The sequence below is a fragment of the Engystomops pustulosus genome, unplaced genomic scaffold (genome assembly GCF_040894005.1).
Source record: "Engystomops pustulosus unplaced genomic scaffold, aEngPut4.maternal MAT_SCAFFOLD_213, whole genome shotgun sequence".
Lineage (NCBI taxonomy): Eukaryota > Metazoa > Chordata > Amphibia > Anura > Leptodactylidae > Engystomops > Engystomops pustulosus.
In genome coordinates this window covers 50,151-77,159 of record NW_027285093.1, presented here as the reverse complement: position 1 = coordinate 77,159, position 27,009 = coordinate 50,151, and the positions used below count along the sequence as shown (strand labels likewise).

At 51.4% G+C, this 27,009-nt stretch overlaps 1 protein-coding gene across 1 annotated transcript; it reads right to left on the bottom strand.

Moving 5' to 3' along the window:
• Positions 1-252: 252 nt before the first annotated feature.
• On the bottom strand, positions 253-17,372 carry CLK2 (CDC like kinase 2). The gene is made up of 13 exons (XM_072132049.1): positions 17,212-17,372; positions 3,818-3,993; positions 3,513-3,744; positions 2,748-2,841; positions 2,401-2,467; positions 2,207-2,323; positions 1,962-2,128; positions 1,795-1,889; positions 1,586-1,712; positions 1,433-1,515; positions 999-1,078; positions 822-912; positions 253-744 (listed from the first exon to the last, which is right to left on the bottom strand). Exons 2-13 carry the CDS (start codon positions 3,991-3,993, stop codon positions 562-564), a joined length of 1,512 nt encoding a protein of 503 aa, XP_071988150.1. The 5' UTR covers positions 17,212-17,372; the 3' UTR covers positions 253-561.
• Between the last annotated feature and the right edge of the window lie 9,637 nt (positions 17,373-27,009).

The following is a 27,009-nucleotide window of genomic DNA, read 5'->3' as shown; positions in this document are numbered from 1 at the left end:
AAAGATCGAGTGGGCCCTTCCCCAGAACCGATAGGTCACACATCACCATGAGGTGACTACTCAACACTTCTCTCTTCCAGGGGGCAGAGACTTATTATTGACTTACTTGGAGTTTCAAGTAATTAGTAATAGACACGAGGATGAAGAGAGAACTGCCTGCAGAGCTCAGCCTTCTGTCCCCTCAATGAGATGCTTATGCTACAAGACGCAGTCCATCCCCGGGCTCGTCACACTATCCAGCACGGCGTCACGTACAAATAGCTTGTGTTTTATTTCTCACAAATCACTGTACAAAACATTTTATATAAAACCAGTGGAGATGCAGCGCACCGCCCGCCCGTAACACTGACATCATAAATTATAAGACAACTGTACAGGCGCAGTGTAACCCACCCACCACCAGGGGGCAGCCACTTCTATGTACATGGCAGGCGCGGCGCTCGCCCCTTTACACAATATATATATATTTATAGACTATTTCACATATCAACAGATGGAGCAGGTGACAAGTGTTCAGCTCATGGCAATAGGAGAAAGCACTGGGGGTCCCATGAGGGGGTCTCATCGGCTGATGTCCCTGCCCATATCCCAGTGCTTGGACACATGGTCGCTCTTTAGCGGGCTGAAGAACGGGTGCTTCACAGCCTGGGACAGCGTCAAGCGCTTGGACGGTTCATACTCCAACATGGCTTCGATGAGGTCGAACAGCTGGTGGTGCTCCTCGGAGTCAGACAACATGTACCTCTGCGGGAAGGGGAGAGGTCAGTGACACTATACAGCCCCAGGCCCATGGATCCCCCCGCCGCACGGCTGCTCCTTACCCTCAGGGGCTTGCAGTTGTCCCGTACGTATCGTCCCGCTGACGTGCCCTCGTCCCAGTCCAGGCGGCTGTGATAGAAGTATTTCTGCTTCCTGTACAGAGACATTGAGTAAGGCTGTGACCCCGGCCTAGGGGAAGCACCAGGCAGGACCTCCAGACAGGACCCCCATACACTTACCTCGTCTTCCTGATCATCCTGGAGGGGACGGGGCCCAGAATCCTCTCCATCATAGCCAAGTGCTCGCGGTTATCGTGTGTCTGAGAGTGACAGGAGGATAAAGCACATTATCTCACCCGATAACAGGACAGTGGAGCAGGGAGATCACACAACATGATGGGGGGAGGGAAGACACAGCCAATGGCACCTGCGGCCTTCTACCAAGTTCTGATCGCTCTGAGGTTTAGGGAGTTTCCCGCTCTAAACCAATACCCATATATATCCTCGGCTGCTCATCACAATCCTGTATTCTCTGCCTGGATGCAGGTCACCTGGGCTGGTGAAGGAGCTGGCAGGGAATTTATTGGGTGCCACTCACCACCCATGAAAGTCTGAACGGGGCATTAAGTTTACCCCATGTGCCCCCCAGGCCTGCAGCCCACTACCCTTCTCACCTGGAAGAGGGTGAAGCCCACATAATACTCGAAGACGATGCATCCAATACTCCAGACATCACACGGCTGACTCCATCCCAGCTCTACGGGCAGAGGAGGTCGTCAGTGACAGCCATTAACTCAGCCTCAAAATCCAACAAAACAGCGACTTACCCAAGATCACCTCCGGGGCGCGGTAGTGCCGTGTGGACACGATGGTACTGTGGTGCTCGTGGTCAAAGGTGGCACTGCCAAAGTCCACCACCCGAATATCTGTGTTCTTTACGCACCTTTCATCTCTCTTCACAGGGATAATAACAAGCATTAGGCACAGGCTGATGACACCCGAGACCCCCAGCACGTCACACACAGCGCGCACCCACCTTGTCCATGTTGTACGTCAGCTCAAAGTCCGAGTTGACAAAGAGAATATTCTCGGGCTTCAGGTCCGTGTGGGTCAGCTTATTGTCATGGAGAACTGTGGAAGAGGAGCAGCCGGTTACCATCCCATCCCCAACCTGGCGGGACCCTCCCCCACACCAGCACTTACACTTCACCGCGTGGCACACTTGGTACGCCATGTGTCGCACTTGGTGGATGGGGTAGGGATGGTAATTGTTTTCCTTGAGGAAGTCGAAGGTGCTGAGACCCAGAAGCTCAAAGGAGATGCACATGTGTCCGTGATAGTCGAACCAGTCAAACATGCGGACGCAGAGGCTGCAGAGAGCACAGGACGGGTCACAGCTCTGCACCCACCATTGCACTGGAGGAAGCCCCTGCAGGGGGCGCACTTACTGCTTATTATCCGGGTCCTTCTCATTGATCTTCTCCAGGACATTTATCTCCAGACGCGCCGCCTCCTTGTACTTTTCCACGTTTTTGATGATTTTTAAAGCCACTCTGGCTCCTCCCCTGCAGGGACATAACGGGAGCTGGTCAGAGCGCGGCCCCCCGAGACCCCCTGAGCGAGGCCTGATCCCAGCACTCACCTGCGGTGGTCTACACACTGCACGACTCGGCCAAACGTCCCTTCCCCCAGGGTACTAATAATCTCATCTGTAAGGGCAAGCAGAGAGAGCGGGTGAGGGGCGCTGGAGGACAGCGAGAGGCAGTAGGTCAGGCTGGGCGTAGTATGAGAGTTACTCTAACTTCCTGCCCCATAACACTATGTAACATGGGAGCTTAGTGACAATAAAGGAGGAATAGGAGGAGGGGGCTGCTCCGTGTCTTTAAAATAAAAATCAAATCAACACAAAGAGACAGACAGGTCTGCAGCGTCTCTGGGGAGGGGGAGCTTAGAACTAGAGAGCTAAATTATGTTACGATTTGGCTGTACATCTTTCTTGTAGCCAGTCGCCGCTGCGATAGATCAGGTGACCCTCCACGTCGTCTTCCACACTCTTGGCCTGCCTGCTGCTCTGGCGACTCCTCTGTTGTGACGGGGCCCGTCATTTCCCGGCAAAACACCACCATTCACCAGCCAATCAGATTTTCAAACCAGCGGCACATAGGTTGGTTGGTTTGGAAATTCACATTGTAGTTTGAGGTAGGAGGGTGTGCAGTAGATTCCCAGCCAATTCATACGGCACATAGGAATATATAACGATAGGGATATTGCAAGGGAACAGGTCAAGATACAAATACACTAACTCAGAAATAAAAGAAATCAGAAAACAAAAAAAAAACATTCTGCTAATCGTCTTAATTGTAGCAAAAGCAGGAAAAACAGGAGCACAAAGTAACAAAGAGGTCAACAAGTCCTGGAGTTACTCTACATGACAAGCCCTCCCCCCACCTGACGTCCTCGACTACAACCCCGTATATGTACATGTTACAGGTATCCCTCCCTCCAGTAGCTCAGGATGGGGCCTGACGGGAGCCACATGTCTGATCTCTGCTGCTATCTCCATACATGCACGTTGTACTGGCAGGACCTCTGCCGCCTTCAGGAGAGACACTAGTGCAGCATCTACAAGCGACTACTAACCCTCTACATGACTAGCCCACATCTACACAGCCTGGGGGAGGGGAACACTTACCCACGTCTTGTTCTAACAAAGAAATAGGGAAGGTACGGGGGCGAGCTGCAGGGGACACTCACCGATGAGGACTGGCTATAAGACCTTGTCCTACGCTTCCTGCGCTTCTGCTTGCGCCGGGTGCTCTTGCAGCTCCGGTAGCTGTCGTCTCGGGATCGCCGGTAGTCGTAGGAGTGACGGTATTCTGCCTCGTAGTAGACGTCTCCCCTCTCCCGGCTGTAGCCATTCCTTCTGTAGTTGTCGCAGTATCGGCGGTGGTCATAGGCGCGTCTGTCTGATGATCGCGCTTCGTAGCTGGAGAAGAAGAGCCGGTGTCACCACAATCCTGTAGATGAGGCGCGTGCAGGACCCACATCCCGACACTCACCTGCGGGACCTCTCGTGGTAACTGTCTCCGTGTCTGTAGCGCCGGTCTCGTCCTCTGTCGCTGCTGCTCGACCTCGACCTGCTTCTTCGTCGCCGATGCTTGCGGCTTCTGTAGCGTTCATGGTAGCTCCCTCTGCTGCCCCTCTCGGAAGAACGGTACCGTCTGGAGTGCGGCATCTGGGGGGTTACAGGACCAGTCACCAGCGGCTCTACCACACACCCCATGAACAGCTGTCTGATGCACGCCCCACATCCTCCCCTATAACCAGCTAGCTTCTGGGTCTGACTGGATCTGTCTATCAGCCCAGTAACTCTCATACCTCACAACGAGAGCAGAACCGAGGCCTTTCTGCATGATGGTATCGGGCCGCACAGAGGAGCAGTCACCTGCGGCAGAGGTCTCCTGATCTGCAGCAGCACCCGCGGGTGGGATACACATGCTCTGGCTACAGTCTTGGCTACACTCAGGAAGGCAGAACGCAGGCCCACAATACCACACCACAAGTCACTGACCCCCTGCTATAGGAAGAGGCCTGCCAGATGCCGCAGGTGACCCCGAGATGTTGAATGGCATCACCTGCAGAGGGGGAGATCATCAGGTCTAGAAGGTGACATACTGCCTGGGTCACGGTGGATTTGCCCTTGTCTGGGGTCAGTGCCCCGGTGACAGCGGCTGCCTGGGTCACGGTGTATTGTGCCCTTGTCTGGGGTCAGTGCCCCGGTGACACACTGCCTGGGTCACGGTGTATTGTGCCCTTGTCTGGGGTCAGTGCCCCGGTGACACACTGCCTGGGACACGGTGTATTGTGCCCTTGTCAGGGGTCAGTGCCCCGGTGACAGCGGCTGCCTGGGTCACGGTGTATTGTGCCCTTGTCGGGGGTCAGTGCCCCCCCCTCCCCGTGTTATGTGCTATATACAGCCCCCCCCTCCCCGTGTTATGTGCTATATACAGCCCCCCCCTCCCCGTGTTATGTGCTATATACAGCCCCCCCCTCCCCGTGTTATGTGCTATATACAGCCCCCCCCTCCCCGTGTTATGTGCTATATACAGCCCCCCCCTCCCCGTGTTATGTGCTATATACAGCCCCCCCTCCCCGTGTTATGTGCTATATACAGCCCCCCCTCCCCGTGTTATGTGCTATATACAGCCCCCCCCTCCCCGTGTTATGTGCTATATACAGCCCCCCCCTCCCCGTGTTATGTGCTATATACAGCCCCCCCCTCCCGTGTTATGTGCTATATACAGCCCCCCCCTCCCGTGTTATGTGCTATATACAGCCCCCCCCTCCCGTGTTATGTGCTATATACAGCCCCCCCCTCCCGTGTTATGTGCTATATACAGCCCCCCCCTCCCGTGTTATGTGCTATATACAGCCCCCCCCTCCCGTGTTATGTGCTATATACAGCCCCCCCCTCCCGTGTTATGTGCTATATACAGCCCCCCCCTCCCGTGTTATGTGCTATATACAGCCCCCCCCTCCCGTGTTATGTGCTATATACAGCCCCCCCCTCCCGTGTTATGTGCTATATACAGCCCCCCCCTCCCGTGTTATGTGCTATATACAGCCCCCCCCTCCCGTGTTATGTGCTATATACAGCCCCCCCCTCCCGTGTTATGTGCTATATACAGCCCCCCCCTCCCGTGTTATGTGCTATATACAGCCCCCCCCTCCCGTGTTATGTGCTATATACAGCCCCCCCCTCCCCGTGTTATGTGCTATATACAGCCCCCCCCTCCCCGTGTTATGTGCTATATACAGCCCCCCCCTCCCCGTGTTATGTGCTATATACAGCCCCCCCCTCCCGTGTTATGTGCTATATACAGCCCCCCCCTCCCCGTGTTATGTGCTATATACAGCCCCCCCCTCCCCGTGTTATGTGCTATATACAGCCCCCCCCTCCCCGTGTTATGTGCTATATACAGCCCCCCCCTCCCGTGTTATGTGCTATATACAGCCCCCCCCTCCCGTGTTATGTGCTATATACAGCCCCCCCCTCCCGTGTTATGTGCTATATACAGCCCCCCCCTCCCGTGTTATGTGCTATATACAGCCCCCCCCTCCCCGTGTTATGTGCTATATACAGCCCCCCCCTCCCCGTGTTATGTGCTATATACAGCCCCCCCCTCCCCGTGTTATGTGCTATATACAGCCCCCCCCTCCCCGTGTTATGTGCTATATACAGCCCCCCCCTCCCCGTGTTATGTGCTATATACAGCCCCCCCCTCCCCGTGTTATGTGCTATATACAGCCCCCCCCTCCCCGTGTTATGTGCTATATACAGCCCCCCCCTCCCCGTGTTATGTGCTATATACAGCCCCCCCCTCCCCGTGTTATGTGCTATATACAGCCCCCCCCTCCCCGTGTTATGTGCTATATACAGCCCCCCCCTCCCCGTGTTATGTGCTATATACAGCCCCCCCCTCCCCGTGTTATGTGCTATATACAGCCCCCCCCTCCCCGTGTTATGTGCTATATACAGCCCCCCCCTCCCCGTGTTATGTGCTATATACAGCCCCCCCCTCCCGTGTTATGTGCTATATACAGCCCCCCCCTCCCGTGTTATGTGCTATATACAGCCCCCCCCTCCCGTGTTATGTGCTATATACAGCCCCCCCCTCCCGTGTTATGTGCTATATACAGCCCCCCCCTCCCGTGTTATGTGCTATATACAGCCCCCCCCTCCCGTGTTATGTGCTATATACAGCCCCCCCCTCCCGTGTTATGTGCTATATACAGCCCCCCCCTCCCGTGTTATGTGCTATATACAGCCCCCCCCTCCCGTGTTATGTGCTATATACAGCCCCCCCCTCCCGTGTTATGTGCTATATACAGCCCCCCCCTCCCGTGTTATGTGCTATATACAGCCCCCCCCTCCCGTGTTATGTGCTATATACAGCCCCCCCCTCCCGTGTTATGTGCTATATACAGCCCCCCCCTCCCGTGTTATGTGCTATATACAGCCCCCCCCTCCCGTGTTATGTGCTATATACAGCCCCCCCCTCCCGTGTTATGTGCTATATACAGCCCCCCCCTCCCGTGTTATGTGCTATATACAGCCCCCCCCTCCCGTGTTATGTGCTATATACAGCCCCCCCCTCCCGTGTTATGTGCTATATACAGCCCCCCCCTCCCGTGTTATGTGCTATATACAGCCCCCCCCTCCCGTGTTATGTGCTATATACAGCCCCCCCCTCCCGTGTTATGTGCTATATACAGCCCCCCCCTCCCGTGTTATGTGCTATATACAGCCCCCCCCTCCCGTGTTATGTGCTATATACAGCCCCCCCCTCCCGTGTTATGTGCTATATACAGCCCCCCCTCCCGTGTTATGTGCTATATACAGCCCCCCCTCCCGTGTTATGTGCTATATACAGCCCCCCCCTCCCGTGTTATGTGCTATATACAGCCCCCCCCTCCCGTGTTATGTGCTATATACAGCCCCCCCCTCCCGTGTTATGTGCTATATACAGCCCCCCCCTCCCGTGTTATGTGCTATATACAGCCCCCCCCTCCCGTGTTATGTGCTATATACAGCCCCCCCCTCCCGTGTTATGTGCTATATACAGCCCCCCCCTCCCGTGTTATGTGCTATATACAGCCCCCCCCTCCCGTGTTATGTGCTATATACAGCCCCCCCCTCCCGTGTTATGTGCTATATACAGCCCCCCCCTCCCGTGTTATGTGCTATATACAGCCCCCCCCTCCCGTGTTATGTGCTATATACAGCCCCCCCCTCCCGTGTTATGTGCTATATACAGCCCCCCCCTCCCGTGTTATGTGCTATATACAGCCCCCCCCTCCCGTGTTATGTGCTATATACAGCCCCCCCCTCCCGTGTTATGTGCTATATACAGCCCCCCCCTCCCGTGTTATGTGCTATATACAGCCCCCCCCTCCCGTGTTATGTGCTATATACAGCCCCCCCCTCCCGTGTTATGTGCTATATACAGCCCCCCCCTCCCGTGTTATGTGCTATATACAGCCCCCCCCTCCCGTGTTATGTGCTATATACAGCCCCCCCCTCCCGTGTTATGTGCTATATACAGCCCCCCCCTCCCGTGTTATGTGCTATATACAGCCCCCCCCTCCCGTGTTATGTGCTATATACAGCCCCCCCCTCCCGTGTTATGTGCTATATACAGCCCCCCCCTCCCGTGTTATGTGCTATATACAGCCCCCCCTCCCGTGTTATGTGCTATATACAGCCCCCCCCTCCCGTGTTATGTGCTATATACAGCCCCCCCCTCCCGTGTTATGTGCTATATACAGCCCCCCCCTCCCGTGTTATGTGCTATATACAGCCCCCCCCTCCCGTGTTATGTGCTATATACAGCCCCCCCCTCCCGTGTTATGTGCTATATACAGCCCCCCCCTCCCCGTGTTATGTGCTATATACAGCCCCCCCCTCCCGTGTTATGTGCTATATACAGCCCCCCCTCCCCGTGTTATGTGCTATATACAGCCCCCCCTCCCCGTGTTATGTGCTATATACAGCCCCCCCTCCCCGTGTTATGTGCTATATACAGCCCCCCCTCCCCGTGTTATGTGCTATATACAGCCCCCCCTCCCCGTGTTATGTGCTATATACAGCCCCCCCTCCCCGTGTTATGTGCTATATACAGCCCCCCCTCCCCGTGTTATGTGCTATATACAGCCCCCCCTCCCCGTGTTATGTGCTATATACAGCCCCCCCTCCCCGTGTTATGTGCTATATACAGCCCCCCCTCCCCGTGTTATGTGCTATATACAGCCCCCCCTCCCCGTGTTATGTGCTATATACAGCCCCCCCTCCCCGTGTTATGTGCTATATACAGCCCCCCCTCCCCGTGTTATGTGCTATATACAGCCCCCCCTCCCCGTGTTATGTGCTATATACAGCCCCCCCTCCCCGTGTTATGTGCTATATACAGCCCCCCCTCCCCGTGTTATGTGCTATATACAGCCCCCCCTCCCCGTGTTATGTGCTATATACAGCCCCCCCTCCCCGTGTTATGTGCTATATACAGCCCCCCCTCCCCGTGTTATGTGCTATATACAGCCCCCCCTCCCCGTGTTATGTGCTATATACAGCCCCCCCTCCCCGTGTTATGTGCTATATACAGCCCCCCCTCCCCGTGTTATGTGCTATATACAGCCCCCCCTCCCCGTGTTATGTGCTATATACAGCCCCCCCTCCCCGTGTTATGTGCTATATACAGCCCCCCCTCCCCGTGTTATGTGCTATATACAGCCCCCCTCCCCGTGTTATGTGCTATATACAGCCCCCCCTCCCCGTGTTATGTGCTATATACAGCCCCCCCTCCCCGTGTTATGTGCTATATACAGCCCCCCCTCCCCGTGTTATGTGCTATATACAGCCCCCCCTCCCCGTGTTATGTGCTATATACAGCCCCCCCTCCCCGTGTTATGTGCTATATACAGCCCCCCCTCCCCGTGTTATGTGCTATATACAGCCCCCCCTCCCCGTGTTATGTGCTATATACAGCCCCCCCTCCCCGTGTTATGTGCTATATACAGCCCCCCCTCCCCGTGTTATGTGCTATATACAGCCCCCCCTCCCCGTGTTATGTGCTATATACAGCCCCCCCTCCCCGTGTTATGTGCTATATACAGCCCCCCCTCCCCGTGTTATGTGCTATATACAGCCCCCCCTCCCCGTGTTATGTGCTATATACAGCCCCCCCTCCCCGTGTTATGTGCTATATACAGCCCCCCCTCCCCGTGTTATGTGCTATATACAGCCCCCCCTCCCCGTGTTATGTGCTATATACAGCCCCCCCTCCCCGTGTTATGTGCTATATACAGCCCCCCCTCCCCGTGTTATGTGCTATATACAGCCCCCCCTCCCCGTGTTATGTGCTATATACAGCCCCCCCTCCCCGTGTTATGTGCTATATACAGCCCCCCCTCCCCGTGTTATGTGCTATATACAGCCCCCCCTCCCCGTGTTATGTGCTATATACAGCCCCCCCTCCCCGTGTTATGTGCTATATACAGCCCCCCCTCCCCGTGTTATGTGCTATATACAGCCCCCCCTCCCCGTGTTATGTGCTATATACAGCCCCCCCTCCCCGTGTTATGTGCTATATACAGCCCCCCCTCCCCGTGTTATGTGCTATATACAGCCCCCCCTCCCCGTGTTATGTGCTATATACAGCCCCCCCTCCCCGTGTTATGTGCTATATACAGCCCCCCCTCCCCGTGTTATGTGCTATATACAGCCCCCCCTCCCCGTGTTATGTGCTATATACAGCCCCCCCTCCCCGTGTTATGTGCTATATACAGCCCCCCCTCCCCGTGTTATGTGCTATATACAGCCCCCCCTCCCCGTGTTATGTGCTATATACAGCCCCCCCTCCCCGTGTTATGTGCTATATACAGCCCCCCCTCCCCGTGTTATGTGCTATATACAGCCCCCCCTCCCCGTGTTATGTGCTATATACAGCCCCCCCTCCCCGTGTTATGTGCTATATACAGCCCCCCCTCCCCGTGTTATGTGCTATATACAGCCCCCCCTCCCCGTGTTATGTGCTATATACAGCCCCCCCTCCCCGTGTTATGTGCTATATACAGCCCCCCCTCCCCGTGTTATGTGCTATATACAGCCCCCCCTCCCCGTGTTATGTGCTATATACAGCCCCCCCTCCCCGTGTTATGTGCTATATACAGCCCCCCCTCCCCGTGTTATGTGCTATATACAGCCCCCCCTCCCCGTGTTATGTGCTATATACAGCCCCCCCTCCCCGTGTTATGTGCTATATACAGCCCCCCCTCCCCGTGTTATGTGCTATATACAGCCCCCCCTCCCCGTGTTATGTGCTATATACAGCCCCCCCTCCCCGTGTTATGTGCTATATACAGCCCCCCCTCCCCGTGTTATGTGCTATATACAGCCCCCCCTCCCCGTGTTATGTGCTATATACAGCCCCCCCTCCCCGTGTTATGTGCTATATACAGCCCCCCCTCCCCGTGTTATGTGCTATATACAGCCCCCCCTCCCCGTGTTATGTGCTATATACAGCCCCCCCTCCCCGTGTTATGTGCTATATACAGCCCCCCCTCCCCGTGTTATGTGCTATATACAGCCCCCCCTCCCCGTGTTATGTGCTATATACAGCCCCCCCTCCCCGTGTTATGTGCTATATACAGCCCCCCCTCCCCGTGTTATGTGCTATATACAGCCCCCCCTCCCCGTGTTATGTGCTATATACAGCCCCCCCTCCCCGTGTTATGTGCTATATACAGCCCCCCCTCCCCGTGTTATGTGCTATATACAGCCCCCCCTCCCCGTGTTATGTGCTATATACAGCCCCCCCTCCCCGTGTTATGTGCTATATACAGCCCCCCCTCCCCGTGTTATGTGCTATATACAGCCCCCCCTCCCCGTGTTATGTGCTATATACAGCCCCCCCTCCCCGTGTTATGTGCTATATACAGCCCCCCCTCCCCGTGTTATGTGCTATATACAGCCCCCCCTCCCCGTGTTATGTGCTATATACAGCCCCCCCTCCCCGTGTTATGTGCTATATACAGCCCCCCCTCCCCGTGTTATGTGCTATATACAGCCCCCCCTCCCCGTGTTATGTGCTATATACAGCCCCCCCTCCCCGTGTTATGTGCTATATACAGCCCCCCCTCCCCGTGTTATGTGCTATATACAGCCCCCCCTCCCCGTGTTATGTGCTATATACAGCCCCCCCTCCCCGTGTTATGTGCTATATACAGCCCCCCCTCCCCGTGTTATGTGCTATATACAGCCCCCCCTCCCCGTGTTATGTGCTATATACAGCCCCCCCTCCCCGTGTTATGTGCTATATACAGCCCCCCCTCCCCGTGTTATGTGCTATATACAGCCCCCCCTCCCCGTGTTATGTGCTATATACAGCCCCCCCTCCCCGTGTTATGTGCTATATACAGCCCCCCCTCCCCGTGTTATGTGCTATATACAGCCCCCCCTCCCCGTGTTATGTGCTATATACAGCCCCCCCTCCCCGTGTTATGTGCTATATACAGCCCCCCCTCCCCGTGTTATGTGCTATATACAGCCCCCCCTCCCCGTGTTATGTGCTATATACAGCCCCCCCTCCCCGTGTTATGTGCTATATACAGCCCCCCCTCCCCGTGTTATGTGCTATATACAGCCCCCCCTCCCCGTGTTATGTGCTATATACAGCCCCCCCTCCCCGTGTTATGTGCTATATACAGCCCCCCCTCCCCGTGTTATGTGCTATATACAGCCCCCCCTCCCCGTGTTATGTGCTATATACAGCCCCCCCTCCCCGTGTTATGTGCTATATACAGCCCCCCCTCCCCGTGTTATGTGCTATATACAGCCCCCCCTCCCCGTGTTATGTGCTATATACAGCCCCCCCTCCCCGTGTTATGTGCTATATACAGCCCCCCCTCCCCGTGTTATGTGCTATATACAGCCCCCCCTCCCCGTGTTATGTGCTATATACAGCCCCCCCTCCCCGTGTTATGTGCTATATACAGCCCCCCCTCCCCGTGTTATGTGCTATATACAGCCCCCCCTCCCCGTGTTATGTGCTATATACAGCCCCCCCTCCCCGTGTTATGTGCTATATACAGCCCCCCCTCCCCGTGTTATGTGCTATATACAGCCCCCCCTCCCCGTGTTATGTGCTATATACAGCCCCCCCTCCCCGTGTTATGTGCTATATACAGCCCCCCCTCCCCGTGTTATGTGCTATATACAGCCCCCCCTCCCCGTGTTATGTGCTATATACAGCCCCCCCTCCCCGTGTTATGTGCTATATACAGCCCCCCCTCCCCGTGTTATGTGCTATATACAGCCCCCCCTCCCCGTGTTATGTGCTATATACAGCCCCCCCTCCCCGTGTTATGTGCTATATACAGCCCCCCCTCCCCGTGTTATGTGCTATATACAGCCCCCCCTCCCCGTGTTATGTGCTATATACAGCCCCCCCTCCCCGTGTTATGTGCTATATACAGCCCCCCCTCCCCGTGTTATGTGCTATATACAGCCCCCCCTCCCCGTGTTATGTGCTATATACAGCCCCCCCTCCCCGTGTTATGTGCTATATACAGCCCCCCCTCCCCGTGTTATGTGCTATATACAGCCCCCCCTCCCCGTGTTATGTGCTATATACAGCCCCCCCTCCCCGTGTTATGTGCTATATACAGCCCCCCCTCCCCGTGTTATGTGCTATATACAGCCCCCCCTCCCCGTGTTATGTGCTATATACAGCCCCCCCTCCCCGTGTTATGTGCTATATACAGCCCCCCCTCCCCGTGTTATGTGCTATATACAGCCCCCCCTCCCCGTGTTATGTGCTATATACAGCCCCCCCTCCCCGTGTTATGTGCTATATACAGCCCCCCCTCCCCGTGTTATGTGCTATATACAGCCCCCCCTCCCCGTGTTATGTGCTATATACAGCCCCCCCTCCCCGTGTTATGTGCTATATACAGCCCCCCCTCCCCGTGTTATGTGCTATATACAGCCCCCCCTCCCCGTGTTATGTGCTATATACAGCCCCCCCTCCCCGTGTTATGTGCTATATACAGCCCCCCCTCCCCGTGTTATGTGCTATATACAGCCCCCCCTCCCCGTGTTATGTGCTATATACAGCCCCCCCTCCCCGTGTTATGTGCTATATACAGCCCCCCCTCCCCGTGTTATGTGCTATATACAGCCCCCCCTCCCCGTGTTATGTGCTATATACAGCCCCCCCTCCCCGTGTTATGTGCTATATACAGCCCCCCCTCCCCGTGTTATGTGCTATATACAGCCCCCCCTCCCCGTGTTATGTGCTATATACAGCCCCCCCTCCCCGTGTTATGTGCTATATACAGCCCCCCCTCCCCGTGTTATGTGCTATATACAGCCCCCCCTCCCCGTGTTATGTGCTATATACAGCCCCCCCTCCCCGTGTTATGTGCTATATACAGCCCCCCCTCCCCGTGTTATGTGCTATATACAGCCCCCCCTCCCCGTGTTATGTGCTATATACAGCCCCCCCTCCCCGTGTTATGTGCTATATACAGCCCCCCCTCCCCGTGTTATGTGCTATATACAGCCCCCCCTCCCCGTGTTATGTGCTATATACAGCCCCCCCTCCCGTGTTATGTGCTATATACAGCCCCCCCTCCCGTGTTATGTGCTATATACAGCCCCCCCTCCCGTGTTATGTGCTATATACAGCCCCCCCTCCCGTGTTATGTGCTATATACAGCCCCCCCTCCCGTGTTATGTGCTATATACAGCCCCCCCTCCCGTGTTATGTGCTATATACAGCCCCCCCTCCCGTGTTATGTGCTATATACAGCCCCCCCTCCCGTGTTATGTGCTATATACAGCCCCCCCTCCCGTGTTATGTGCTATATACAGCCCCCCCTCCCGTGTTATGTGCTATATACAGCCCCCCCTCCCGTGTTATGTGCTATATACAGCCCCCCCTCCCGTGTTATGTGCTATATACAGCCCCCCCTCCCGTGTTATGTGCTATATACAGCCCCCCCTCCCGTGTTATGTGCTATATACAGCCCCCCCTCCCGTGTTATGTGCTATATACAGCCCCCCCTCCCGTGTTATGTGCTATATACAGCCCCCCCTCCCGTGTTATGTGCTATATACAGCCCCCCCTCCCGTGTTATGTGCTATATACAGCCCCCCCTCCCGTGTTATGTGCTATATACAGCCCCCCCTCCCGTGTTATGTGCTATATACAGCCCCCCCTCCCGTGTTATGTGCTATATACAGCCCCCCCTCCCGTGTTATGTGCTATATACAGCCCCCCCTCCCGTGTTATGTGCTATATACAGCCCCCCCTCCCGTGTTATGTGCTATATACAGCCCCCCCTCCCGTGTTATGTGCTATATACAGCCCCCCCTCCCGTGTTATGTGCTATATACAGCCCCCCCTCCCGTGTTATGTGCTATATACAGCCCCCCCTCCCGTGTTATGTGCTATATACAGCCCCCCCTCCCGTGTTATGTGCTATATACAGCCCCCCCTCCCGTGTTATGTGCTATATACAGCCCCCCCTCCCGTGTTATGTGCTATATACAGCCCCCCCTCCCGTGTTATGTGCTATATACAGCCCCCCCTCCCGTGTTATGTGCTATATACAGCCCCCCCTCCCGTGTTATGTGCTATATACAGCCCCCCCTCCCGTGTTATGTGCTATATACAGCCCCCCCTCCCGTGTTATGTGCTATATACAGCCCCCCCTCCCGTGTTATGTGCTATATACAGCCCCCCCTCCCGTGTTATGTGCTATATACAGCCCCCCTCCCGTGTTATGTGCTATATACAGCCCCCCCTCCCGTGTTATGTGCTATATACAGCCCCCCCTCCCGTGTTATGTGCTATATACAGCCCCCCCTCCCGTGTTATGTGCTATATACAGCCCCCCCTCCCGTGTTATGTGCTATATACAGCCCCCCCTCCCGTGTTATGTGCTATATACAGCCCCCCCTCCCGTGTTATGTGCTATATACAGCCCCCCCTCCCGTGTTATGTGCTATATACAGCCCCCCCTCCCGTGTTATGTGCTATATACAGCCCCCCCTCCCGTGTTATGTGCTATATACAGCCCCCCCTCCCGTGTTATGTGCTATATACAGCCCCTCCCCATGTGTTATATTATATACAGCCCCCCATGTGTTATATTATATACAGCCCCCCATGTGTTATATTATATACAGCCCCCCCCCGTGTTATATTATATACAGCCCCTCATGTGTTATATTATATACAGCCCCTCATGTGTTATATTATATACAGACCCTCATGTGTTATATTATATACAGCCCCTCATGTGTTATATTATATACAGCTCCTCATGTGTTATATTATATACAGCCCCCCATGTGTTATATTATATACAGCCCCTCATGTGTTATATTATATACAGCCCCCCATGTGTTATATTATATACAGCCCCCCATGTGTTATATTATATACAGCCCCCTCATGTGTTATATTATATACAGCCCCCCATGTGTTATATTATATACAGCCCCCCATGTGTTATATTATATACAGCCCCTCATGTGTTATATTATATACAGCCCCTCATGTGTTATATTATATACAGCCCCTCATGTGTTATATTATATACAGCCCCCCATGTGTTATATTATATACAGCCCCCCATGTGTTATATTATATACAGCCCCCCATGTGTTATATTATATACAGCCCCCCATGTGTTATATTATATACAGCCCCCCATGTGTTATATTATATACAGCCCCCCATGTGTTATATTATATACAGCCCCTCATGTGTTATATTATATACAGCCCCCCATGTGTTATATTATATACAGCCCCCCATGTGTTATATTATATACAGCCCCCTCATGTGTTATATTATATACAGCCCCTCATGTGTTATATTATATACAGCCCCCCATGTGTTATATTATATACAGCCCCCCATGTGTTATATTATATACAGCCCCCCATGTGTTATATTATATACAGCCCCTCATGTGTTATATTATATACAGCCCCTCATGTGTTATATTATATACAGCCCCCCATGTGTTATATTATATACAGCCCCTCATGTGTTATATTATATACAGCCCCTCATGTGTTATATTATATACAGCCCCTCATGTGTTATATTATATACAGCCCCCCCCGTGTTATATTATATACAGCCCCCCATGTGTTATATTATATACAGCCCCTCCTGTGTTATATTATATACAGCCCCCCCATGTGTTATATTATATACAGCCCCTCATGTGTTATATTATATACAGCCCCCCATGTGTTATATTATATACAGCCCCCCATGTGTTATATTATATACAGCCCCCCATGTGTTATATTATATACAGCCCCCCATGTGTTATATTATATACAGCGCCCCATGTGTTATATTATATACAGCCCCTCATGTGTTATATTATATACAGCCCCTCATGTGTTATATTATATACAGCCCCCCATGTGTTATATTATATACAGCCCCCCATGTGTTATATTATATACAGCCCCCCATGTGTTATATTATATACAGCCCCCCATGTGTTATATTATATACAGCCCCTCATGTGTTATATTATATACAGCCTCCCCCGTGTTATATTATATACAGCCCCCCATGTGTTATATTATATACAGCCCCTCATGTGTTATATTATATACAGCCCCCCATGTGTTATATTATATACAGCCCCTCCTCATGTGTTATATTATATACAGCGCCCCCTATGGATACACTATGTGGCCCCCCAGTAGCTCTGGGCCCCTGCGCTGCCCGGGGGCTTCTGGGAGCGGCGGCCATTTTGTGCCTTCTCCTCAGCAGCTGCCGCCATCTTGCAGCTCGGAGCCGCCGTCCTCCCCCGGCCTCCCGCCGTCCCCCTGCGCCGCTCCGCGGCCTCCTCTCACCGTCCTCGCAGCCAGGCCGGTCCTCTTATCCCACAGGAAGTCCGTGTTTGCGGTGAGTGAGTGCGGGGCCGCCGTCCCCTCTGCCCGCTCCTCTCTCCGACTGTTACTGCGTGTGCGCGCCCCCGAGCCTCGAGCACGAGCACGTCACTGTGCGGGGCCGCCCAACAGCCGCGCGCTCATTTGTCAGTCCGCCGCCTGGGGGGCGTGGTAGGGCGGGGCCTCCGCTGCGCCTAGAAGATTCTCAGGGCAGGGCACGTGACCCTCGGTGCGCCGCCATCTTATGTGTGGGAAAAGTCCCCCAGCTGTCAGTGTACATGGCGCCTTATTACCCCCAATATTGTCATTACTGCCCCCATAGTGTAACAGCATGCCACCAGTTACTTACTGCCCCTCATTCTGTCATTACTACCCCCCATAGTGTCATTACTGCCCCTCGTACTGTCATTACTGCCCCCAAACTGTCATTACTGCCCCCAAAGTAACATTACTGCCCCTCATACTGTCATTACTGCCCCCATACTGTCATTACTACCCCTCATACTGTCATTACTGCCCCCATAGTGTCATTACTACCCCTCATACTGTCATTACTGCCCCCATACTGTCATTACTACCCCTCATACTGTCATTACTTCCCCTCCTACTGTCATTACTGCCCCCCATAGTGTCATTACTGCCCCTCGTACTGTCATTACTGCCCCCAAACTGTCATTACTGCCCCCATACTGTCATTACTGCCCCTCGTACTGTCATTACTTCCCCTCCTACTGACATTACTGCCCCTCATACTGTCATTACTGCCCCTCATACTGTCATTACTGCCCCTCATACTGTCATTACTGCCCCCATACTGTCATTACTACCCCTCATACTGTCATTACTTCCCCTCCTACTGTCATTACTGCCCCCATAGTGTCATTACTACCCCTCATACTGTCATTACTGCCCCCATAGTGTCATTACTGCCCCATAGTACCATTACTGCCCCTCATACTGTCATTACTGCCCCATAGTACCATTACTGCCCCTCATACTGTCATTACGGCCCTATAGTAACATTACTGCCCCTCATACTGTCATTACTGCCCCTCATAGTAACATTACTGCCCCTCATACTGTCATTACTGCCCCTCATACTGTCATTACGGCCCTATAGTAACATTACTGCCCCTCATACTGTCATTACGGCCCTATAGTAACATTACTGCCCCTCATACTGTCATTACTGCCCCTCATAGTAACATTACTGCCCCTCATACTGTCATTACGGCCCTATAGTAACATTACTGCCCCTCGTACTGTCATTACTGCCCCCAAACTGTCATTACTGCCCCCATAGTAACATTACTGACCCTCATACTGTCATTACTGCCCCCATAGTGTCATTACTGCCTCTCATACTGTCATTACTGCCCCTCATAGTAACATTACTGCCCCTCATACTGTCATTACTGCCCCCAAACTGTCATAACTGCCCCCAAACTGTCATAACTGCCCCTCATGGGGTCATTACTGCCCCTCATACTGTCATTACTGCCCTCATAGTGTCATTACTGCCCCCATAGTAACATTACTGACCCTCATACTGTCATTACTGCCCCCATAGTGTCATTACTGCCCCCATAGTAACATTACTGACCCTCATACTGTCATTACTGCCCCCATAGTAACATTACTGACCCTCATACTGTCATTACTGCCCCCATAGTGTCAGTACTGCCCCCATAGTAACATTACTGACCCTCATACTGTCATTACTGCCCCCATAGTGTCATTACTACCCCTCACACTGTCATTACTACCCCTCACACTGTCATTACTGCCCCTCGTACTGTTATTATTGCCCCTAATACTTTCATTACTGCCCCCAAACTGTCATAACTGCCCCTCATGGGGTCATTACTCCCCCTCATACTGTCATTACTCCCCCATAGTAACATTACTGCCCCTCATACTGTCATTACTGCCCCCACACTGTCATTAATGCCCCCATAGTAACATTACTGCCCCTCATACTGTCATTACTGCCCCCCATAGTGCCTGCCCCTCGTACTGTCATTACTGCCCCTCATACTGTCATTACCGCCCCTTGTAGTGTCATTACTGCCCTTCATAGTACCATTACTGCCCTACTGTCATTACTGGCCCTCATACTGTAATTATTGCTCCTCATACTGTCATTACTTCCCCTCCTACTGTCATTACTGCCCCCATAGTGTCATTACTGCCCCCCATACTGTCATTACTGCCCCCCATACTGTCATTACTGCCCCTCATACTGTCATTACTGCCCCTCATAGTAACATTACTACCCCTCATACTGTCATTACTGCCCCCATAGTGTCATTACTGCCCCTCATACTGTCATTACTGCCCCCATACTGTCATTACTGCCCCATAGTACCATTACTGCCCCTCATACTGTCATTACTGCCCCATAGTACCATTACTGCCCCTCATACTGTCATTACTGCCCCTCATAGTAACATTACTGCCCCTCATACTATCATTACTGCCCCATAGTACCATTACTGCCCCTCATACTGTCATTACTGCCCCTCATAGTAACATTACTGCCCCCCATAGTGTCATTACTGCCCCCATAGTGTCATTACTGCCCCACAGTACCGTTACTGCCCCTCATACTGTCATTACTGCCCCTCATAGTAACATTACTGCCCCTCATACTGTCATTACTGCCCCTCATAGTAACATTCCTGCCCCTCATACTGTCATTACTGCCCCATAGTACCATTACTGCCCCTCATACTGTCATTACTGCCCCTCACAGTAACATTACTGCCCCTCATACTGTCATTACTGCCCCCATAGTGTCATTACTGCCCCCATAGTACCGTTACTGCCCCTCATACTGTCATTACTGCCCCTCATAGTAACATTACTGCCCCTCATACTGTCATTACTGCCCCCATAGTGTCATTACTGCCTCTCATACTGTCATTACTGCCCCTCATAGTAACATTACTGCCCCTCATACTGTCATTACTGCCCCCAAACTGTCATAACTGCCCCCAAACTGTCATAACTGCCCCTCATGGGGTCATTACTGCCCCTCATACTGTCATTACTGCCCTCATAGTGTCATTACTGCCCCATAGTAACATTACTGACCCTCATACTGTCATTACTGCCCCCATAGTAACATTACTGACCCTCATACTGTCATTACTGCCCCCATAGTGTCAGTACTGCCCCCATAGTAACATTACTGACCCTCATACTGTCATTACTGCCCCCATAGTGTCATTACTACCCCTCACACTGTCATTACTACCCCTCACACTGTCATTACTGCCCCTCGTACTGTTATTATTGCCCCTAATACTTTCATTACTGCCCCCAAACTGTCATAACTGCCCCTCATGGGGTCATTACTCCCCCTCATACTGTCATTACTCCCCCATAGTAACATTACTGCCCCTCATACTGTCATTACTGCCCCCACACTGTCATTAATGCCCCCATAGTAACATTACTGCCCCTCATACTGTCATTACTGCCCCCCATAGTGCCTGCCCCTCGTACTGTCATTACTGCCCCTCATACTGTCATTACTGCCCCTTGTAGTGTCATTACTGCCCTTCATAGTACCATTACTGCCCTACTGTCATTACTGCCCCTCATACTGTAATTATTGCTCCTCATACTGTCATTACTTCCCCTCCTACTGTCATTACTGCCCCCATAGTGTCATTACTGCCCCCCATACTGTCATTACTGCCCCCCATACTGTCATTACTGCCCCTCATACTGTCATTACTGCCCCTCATAGTAACATTACTACCCCTCATACTGTCATTACTGCCCCCATAGTGTCATTACTGCCCCTCATACTGTCATTACTGCCCCCATACTGTCATTACTGCCCCATAGTACCATTACTGCCCCTCATACTGTCATTACTGCCCCATAGTACCATTACTGCCCCTCATACTGTCATTACTGCCCCATAGTACCATTACTGCCCCTCATACTGTCATTACTGCCCCTCATAGTAACATTACTGCCCCTCATACTGTCATTACTGCCCCATAGTACCATTACTGCCCCTCATACTGTCATTACTGCCCCTCATAGTAACATTACTGCCCCCCATAGTGTCATTACTGCCCCCATAGTGTCATTACTGCCCCACAGTACCGTTACTGCCCCTCATACTGTCATTACTGCCCCTCATAGTAACATTACTGCCCCTCATACTGTCATTACTGCCCCATAGTACCATTACTGCCCCTCATACTGTCATTACTGCCCCTCATAGTAACATTCCTGCCCCTCATACTGTCATTACTGCCCCATAGTACCATTACTGCCCCTCATACTGTCATTACTGCCCCTCACAGTAACATTACTGCCCCTCATACTGTCATTACTGCCCCCATAGTGTCATTACTGCCCCCATAGTACCGTTACTGCCCCTCATACTGTCATTACTGCCTCTCATAGTAACATTACTGCCCCTCATACTGTCATTACTGCCCCATAGTACCATTACTGCCCCTCATACTGTCATTACTGCCCCATAGTACCATTACTGCCCCTATACTGTCATTACTCCCCCCATAGTAACATTACTGCCCCTCATACTAACATTACTGCCCCTCATACTGTCATTATTGCCCCCATAGTAACATTGCTGCCCCTCATACTGTCATTACTGCCCCCATAGTGTCATTACTACCCCTCATACTGTCATTACTGCCCCCCATAGTAACATTACTGCCCCTCATACTGTCATTACTGCCCCCCATAGTAACATTACTGCCCCTCATACTGTCATTACTGCCCCCACACTGTCATTATTGCCCCCATAGTAACATTGCTGCCCCTCATACTGTCATTACTGCCCCCCATAGTAACATTACTGCCCCTCATACTGTCATTACTGCCCCCCATAGTAACATTGCTGCCCCTCATACTGTCATTACTGCCCCCCATAGTAACATTACTGCCCCTCATACTGTCCTTACTGCCCCCATAGTTCAGCGCTGACCCGGGTGCCCCAAACCAGGAGGCAGCTCTGAGGTATCGGTAACTCCAGCGGTCCCAGACCAAGTTCCGGATGCAGTTGGTGGTGGCTCCTGCCAGTCCTGCGGCGGGGCCCGAGCCATGAAGCCCCATCCAGTGGCGATGTCTGGCGGCCGTGAAACTCTCCGCCGGAACCTCCAGGATCAGCGCCGCGGAGCAGGGGGGTCTGGGGGCAGAAGGATCAGGACCACAGGACCGGTACCGTCCTCTGACAAGCGCAGAAGTTTGGGATTTTATACCCCGGAGTACACGGGGCGGCAGTATTTATCTGTTGTGTTTTCTGTGTGTATTTCTGCCATTTTTGGGGGTTTTATATTTAGGGTTGTGCGTATTATCCTATTATTTTCATTAATTCGAAGCTTTGTGTCGTGGGTGTTGTTATTTGTTGCTGTATAATAGTTATGAGGCTCCGCCCCCCCCCCCCCCCCCATGTATAAGACTACAGGAAGGATCAGACGTGGGAGGAATGGAGCGGCCCCAGGTCATACGTCCCTTATACATTGTATCAGACACTCCGGGCTACATATATACAGGTCATTACATATACGGGACCTTCCTGCGACATGTGGGAGTCTTTGTATATCCGTAAGACTTGTCTACCTTGGAGCTTCCATTGTCTTTCAGCGCTCATTACTTACTGATACATTGTTATACTATGTGGTGCAGGGGTGGAGTTAGAGGGTGTCGGTGTCAGCCACAGTCTAGTTAAGAGTGGGCGGGGTCGGTGGTGGATAGTCTAGTCCAGGGGTCCCCACTCTTTTTACATAGGGGGCCATTCACTGTCCCTCTCAAACCATTGGAGGGCCGGATAAATAGCGGTACACGTGACCGCATCCATAATACACTGCCCCCCCCCCTCAATTAATTATTTAATAGACTGCACCCCCTTGTGAACTATTTTATATATTGACCCAATTAATTAGGTCCATTAATTATTAAATATACTGGGACCCATCTCCATTAATTATTGAATTAATAAACTACCACTCATAATAAATTATTTCCTCTGCTGCCCACCACCATTAATTATTTCCTATGCTGCCCCCCCATTCATTATTTCCTATGCTGCCCCCCACCATTAATTATTTCCTATGCTGCTCCTCGCCATTAATTATTTCCTATGCTGCTCCTCGCCATTAATTATTTCCTATGCTGCCCCCCACCATTAATTATTTCCTATGCTGCCCCTCACCATTAATTATTTCCTATGCTGCTCCCTCCACCATTAGTTATTTCCTATGCTGCCCCACCACCATTAGTTATTTCCTATGCTGCTCCTCACCATTAATTATTTCCTATGCTGCCCTCCACCATTAATTATTTCCTATGCTGCCCCCCACCATGAATTATTTCATATGCTGCCCCACCACCATTAGTTATTTCCTATGCTGCTCCTCGCCATTAATTATTTCATATGCTGCCCCACCACCATTAGTTATTTCCTATGCTGCCCCCCACCATTAATTATTTCCTATGCTGCCCCACCACCATTAGTTATTTCCTATGCTGCCCCCTCCACCATTAGTTATTTCCTATGCTGCTCCTCACCATTAATTATTTCCTATGCTGCTCCCTCCACCATTAGTTATTTCCTATGCTGCTCCTCACCATTAATTATTTCCTATGCTGCCCTCCACCATTAATTATTTCCTATGCTGCCCCCCACCATTAATTATTTCCTATGCTGCCCCCCACCATTAATTATTTCCTATGCTGCCCCCTCCACCATTAGTTATTTCCTCTGCTGCCCCCCCCCACCATTAGTTATTTCTCTGCTGCCCCCCACCATTAATTATTTGCTATGCTGCCCTCAACCATTAATTATTTCCTATGCTGCCCACCACCATTAATTATTTCCTATGCTGCCCCCCACCATTAATTATTTCCTATGCTGCCCCACCACCATTAGTTATTTCCTATGCTGCTCCTCACCATTAATTATTTCCTATGCTGCTCCCTCCACCATTAGTTATTTCCTATGCTGCTCCTCACCATTAATTATTTCCTATGCTGCTCCCTCCACCATTAATTATTTCCTATGCTGCCCTCCACCATTAATTATTTCCTATGCTGCTCCCTCCACCATTAGTTATTTCCTATGCTGCTCCTCACCATTAATTATTTCCTATGCTGCCCTCCACCATTAATTATTTCCTATGCTGCCCTCCACCATTAATTATTTCCTATGCTGCCCCCCACCATTAATTATTTCCTATGCTGCCCCCTCCACCATTAGTTATTTCCTCTGCTGCCCCCCCCCCCCACCATTAGTTATTTCTCTGCTGCCCCCCACCATTAATTATTTGCTATGCTGCCCTCAACCATTAATTATTTCCTATGCTGCCCCCTCCACCATTATTTATTTCCAATGCTGCTCCTCACCATTAATTATTTCCTATGCTGCCCCCCACCATTAATTATTTCCTATGCTGCCCCCTCCACCATTATTTTCTATACCGCCCCTCATAATTTATTATTTCCTATGCTGCTCATAATTAATAATTTCCTATGCTGCCACCCACCATTAATTATTTCCTATGCTGCCACCCACCATTAATTATTTCCTATGCTGCTCCCTCCACCATTAGTTATTTCCTATGCTGCTCCTCACCATTAATTATTTCCTATGCTGCTCCCTCCACCATTAATTATTTCCTATGCTGCCCTCCACCATTAATTATTTCCTATGCTGCTCCCTCCACCATTAGTTATTTCCTATGCTGCTCCTCACCATTAATTATTTCCTATGCTGCCCTCCACCATTAATTATTTCCTATGCTGCCCTCCACCATTAATTATTTCCTATGCTGCCCCCCACCATTAATTATTTCCTATGCTGCCCCCTCCACCATTAGTTATTTCCTCTGCTGCCCCCCCCCACCATTAGTTATTTCTCTGCTGCCCCCCACCATTAATTATTTGCTATGCTGCCCTCAACCATTAATTATTTCCTATGCTGCCCCCTCCACCATTATTTATTTCCAATGCTGCTCCTCACCATTAATTATTTCCTATGCTGCCCCCCACCATTAATTATTTCCTATGCTGCCCCCTCCACCATTATTTTCTATACCGCCCCTCATAATTTATTATTTCCTATGCTGCTCATAATTAATAATTTCCTATGCTGCCACCCACCATTAATTATTTCCTATGCTGCCACCCACCATTAATTATTTCCTATGATGTGCCCCCCACCATTAGTTATTTCCTTTGCTGCCCCCCACCATTAATTATTTCCTATGCTGCCCCTCACCATTATTTCCTAGAGTGCTCCTCATAATTAATTATTTCATATGCTGCCACCCACCATTTATTATTTCCTATGCTGCCCCCCACCATTAATTATTTCCTATGCTGCCCCCTCCACCATTATTTCCTAGAGTGCTCCTCATAATTAATTATTCCCTATGCTGCCCCCCCATTAATTATTTCCTATACTGCCCCACCATTATTTCCTATGCTGCCCCCCACCATTAATTATTTCATATGCTGCTCTCACCAATATTTCCTATGCGGCCCCCTCATAATTAACTATTTCCTATGCTGCCCCCTCCTAATTAATTATTTCATATGCTGCCCCCCACCATTAATTATTTGCTATGCTGCCCCACACCATTAGTTATTCCCTATGCTGCCCCACATAATTTCCTATGCTAACTCTCCTAATTATTTCCTATGCTGCTCCAACCATTAATTATTTCCTATGCTGCTCCTCATAATTAATTATTTCCTATGCTGCCACCCACCATTAATTATTTCCAATGCTGCCCCCCGCCATTAATTATTTCCTATGCTGCCCCCAACCATTAATTATTTCCTATGCTGCTCCTCCTAATTAATTATTTCCTATGCTGCCCCCCACCATTAATTATTTGCTATGCTGCCCCCCGCCATTAATTATTTCCTATGCTGCCCCCAACCATTAATTATTTCCTATGCTGCTCCTCCTAATTAATTATTTCCTATGCTGACCCCCACCATTAATTATTTCCTCTGCTGCCCCCACTATTAATTATTTCCTATGCTGCCCCTCATAATTATTTCCTATGCTGCCCCTCACCATTAATTATTTCCTATGCTGTCCTCCACCATTAATTATTTCCTCTGCTGCCCCCCACCATTAATTATTTCCTCTGCTGCCCCCCACCATTAGTTATTTCCTTTGCTGCCCCCCACCATTAATTATTTCCTCTGCTGCCCCCCCACCATTAGTTATTTCTCTGCTGCCCCCCACCATTAATTATTTGCTATGCTGCCCTCAACCATTAATTATTTCCTATGCTGCCCACCACCATTAATTATTTCCTATGCTGCCCCCCACCATTAATTATTTCCTATGCTGCCCCACCACCATTAGTTATTTCCTATGCTGCTCCTCACCATTAATTATTTCCTATGCTGCTCCCTCCACCATTAGTTATTTCCTATGCTGCTCCTCACCATTAATTATTTCCTATGCTGCCCTCCACCATTAATTATTTCCTATGCTGCTCCCTCCACCATTAGTTATTTCCTATGCTGCTCCTCACCATTAATTATTTCCTATGCTGCCCTCCACCATTAATTATTTCCTATGCTGCCCTCCACCATTAATTATTTCCTATGCTGCCCCCCACCATTAATTATTTCCTATGCTGCCCCCTCCACCATTAGTTATTTCCTCTGCTGCCCCCCCACCATTAGTTATTTCTCTGCTGCCCCCCACCATTAATTATTTGCTATGCTGCCCTCAACCATTAATTATTT

Excerpts from the sequence above, each read along its gene's own strand:
- CLK2 (XM_072132049.1), bottom strand. The coding sequence starts at position 3,993 with ATGCCGCACTCCAGACGGTACCGTTCTTCCGAGAGGGGCAGCAGAGGG. Across the intron at positions 2,468-2,747 it reads CGACTGGCTACAAGAAAGAT|ATGAGATTATTAGTACCCTG; the intron begins GTACAGCCAAAT and ends TTGCCCTTACAG. Across the intron at positions 913-998 it reads AGGATGATCAGGAAGACGAG|GAAGCAGAAATACTTCTATC; the intron begins GTAAGTGTATGG and ends GTCTCTGTACAG.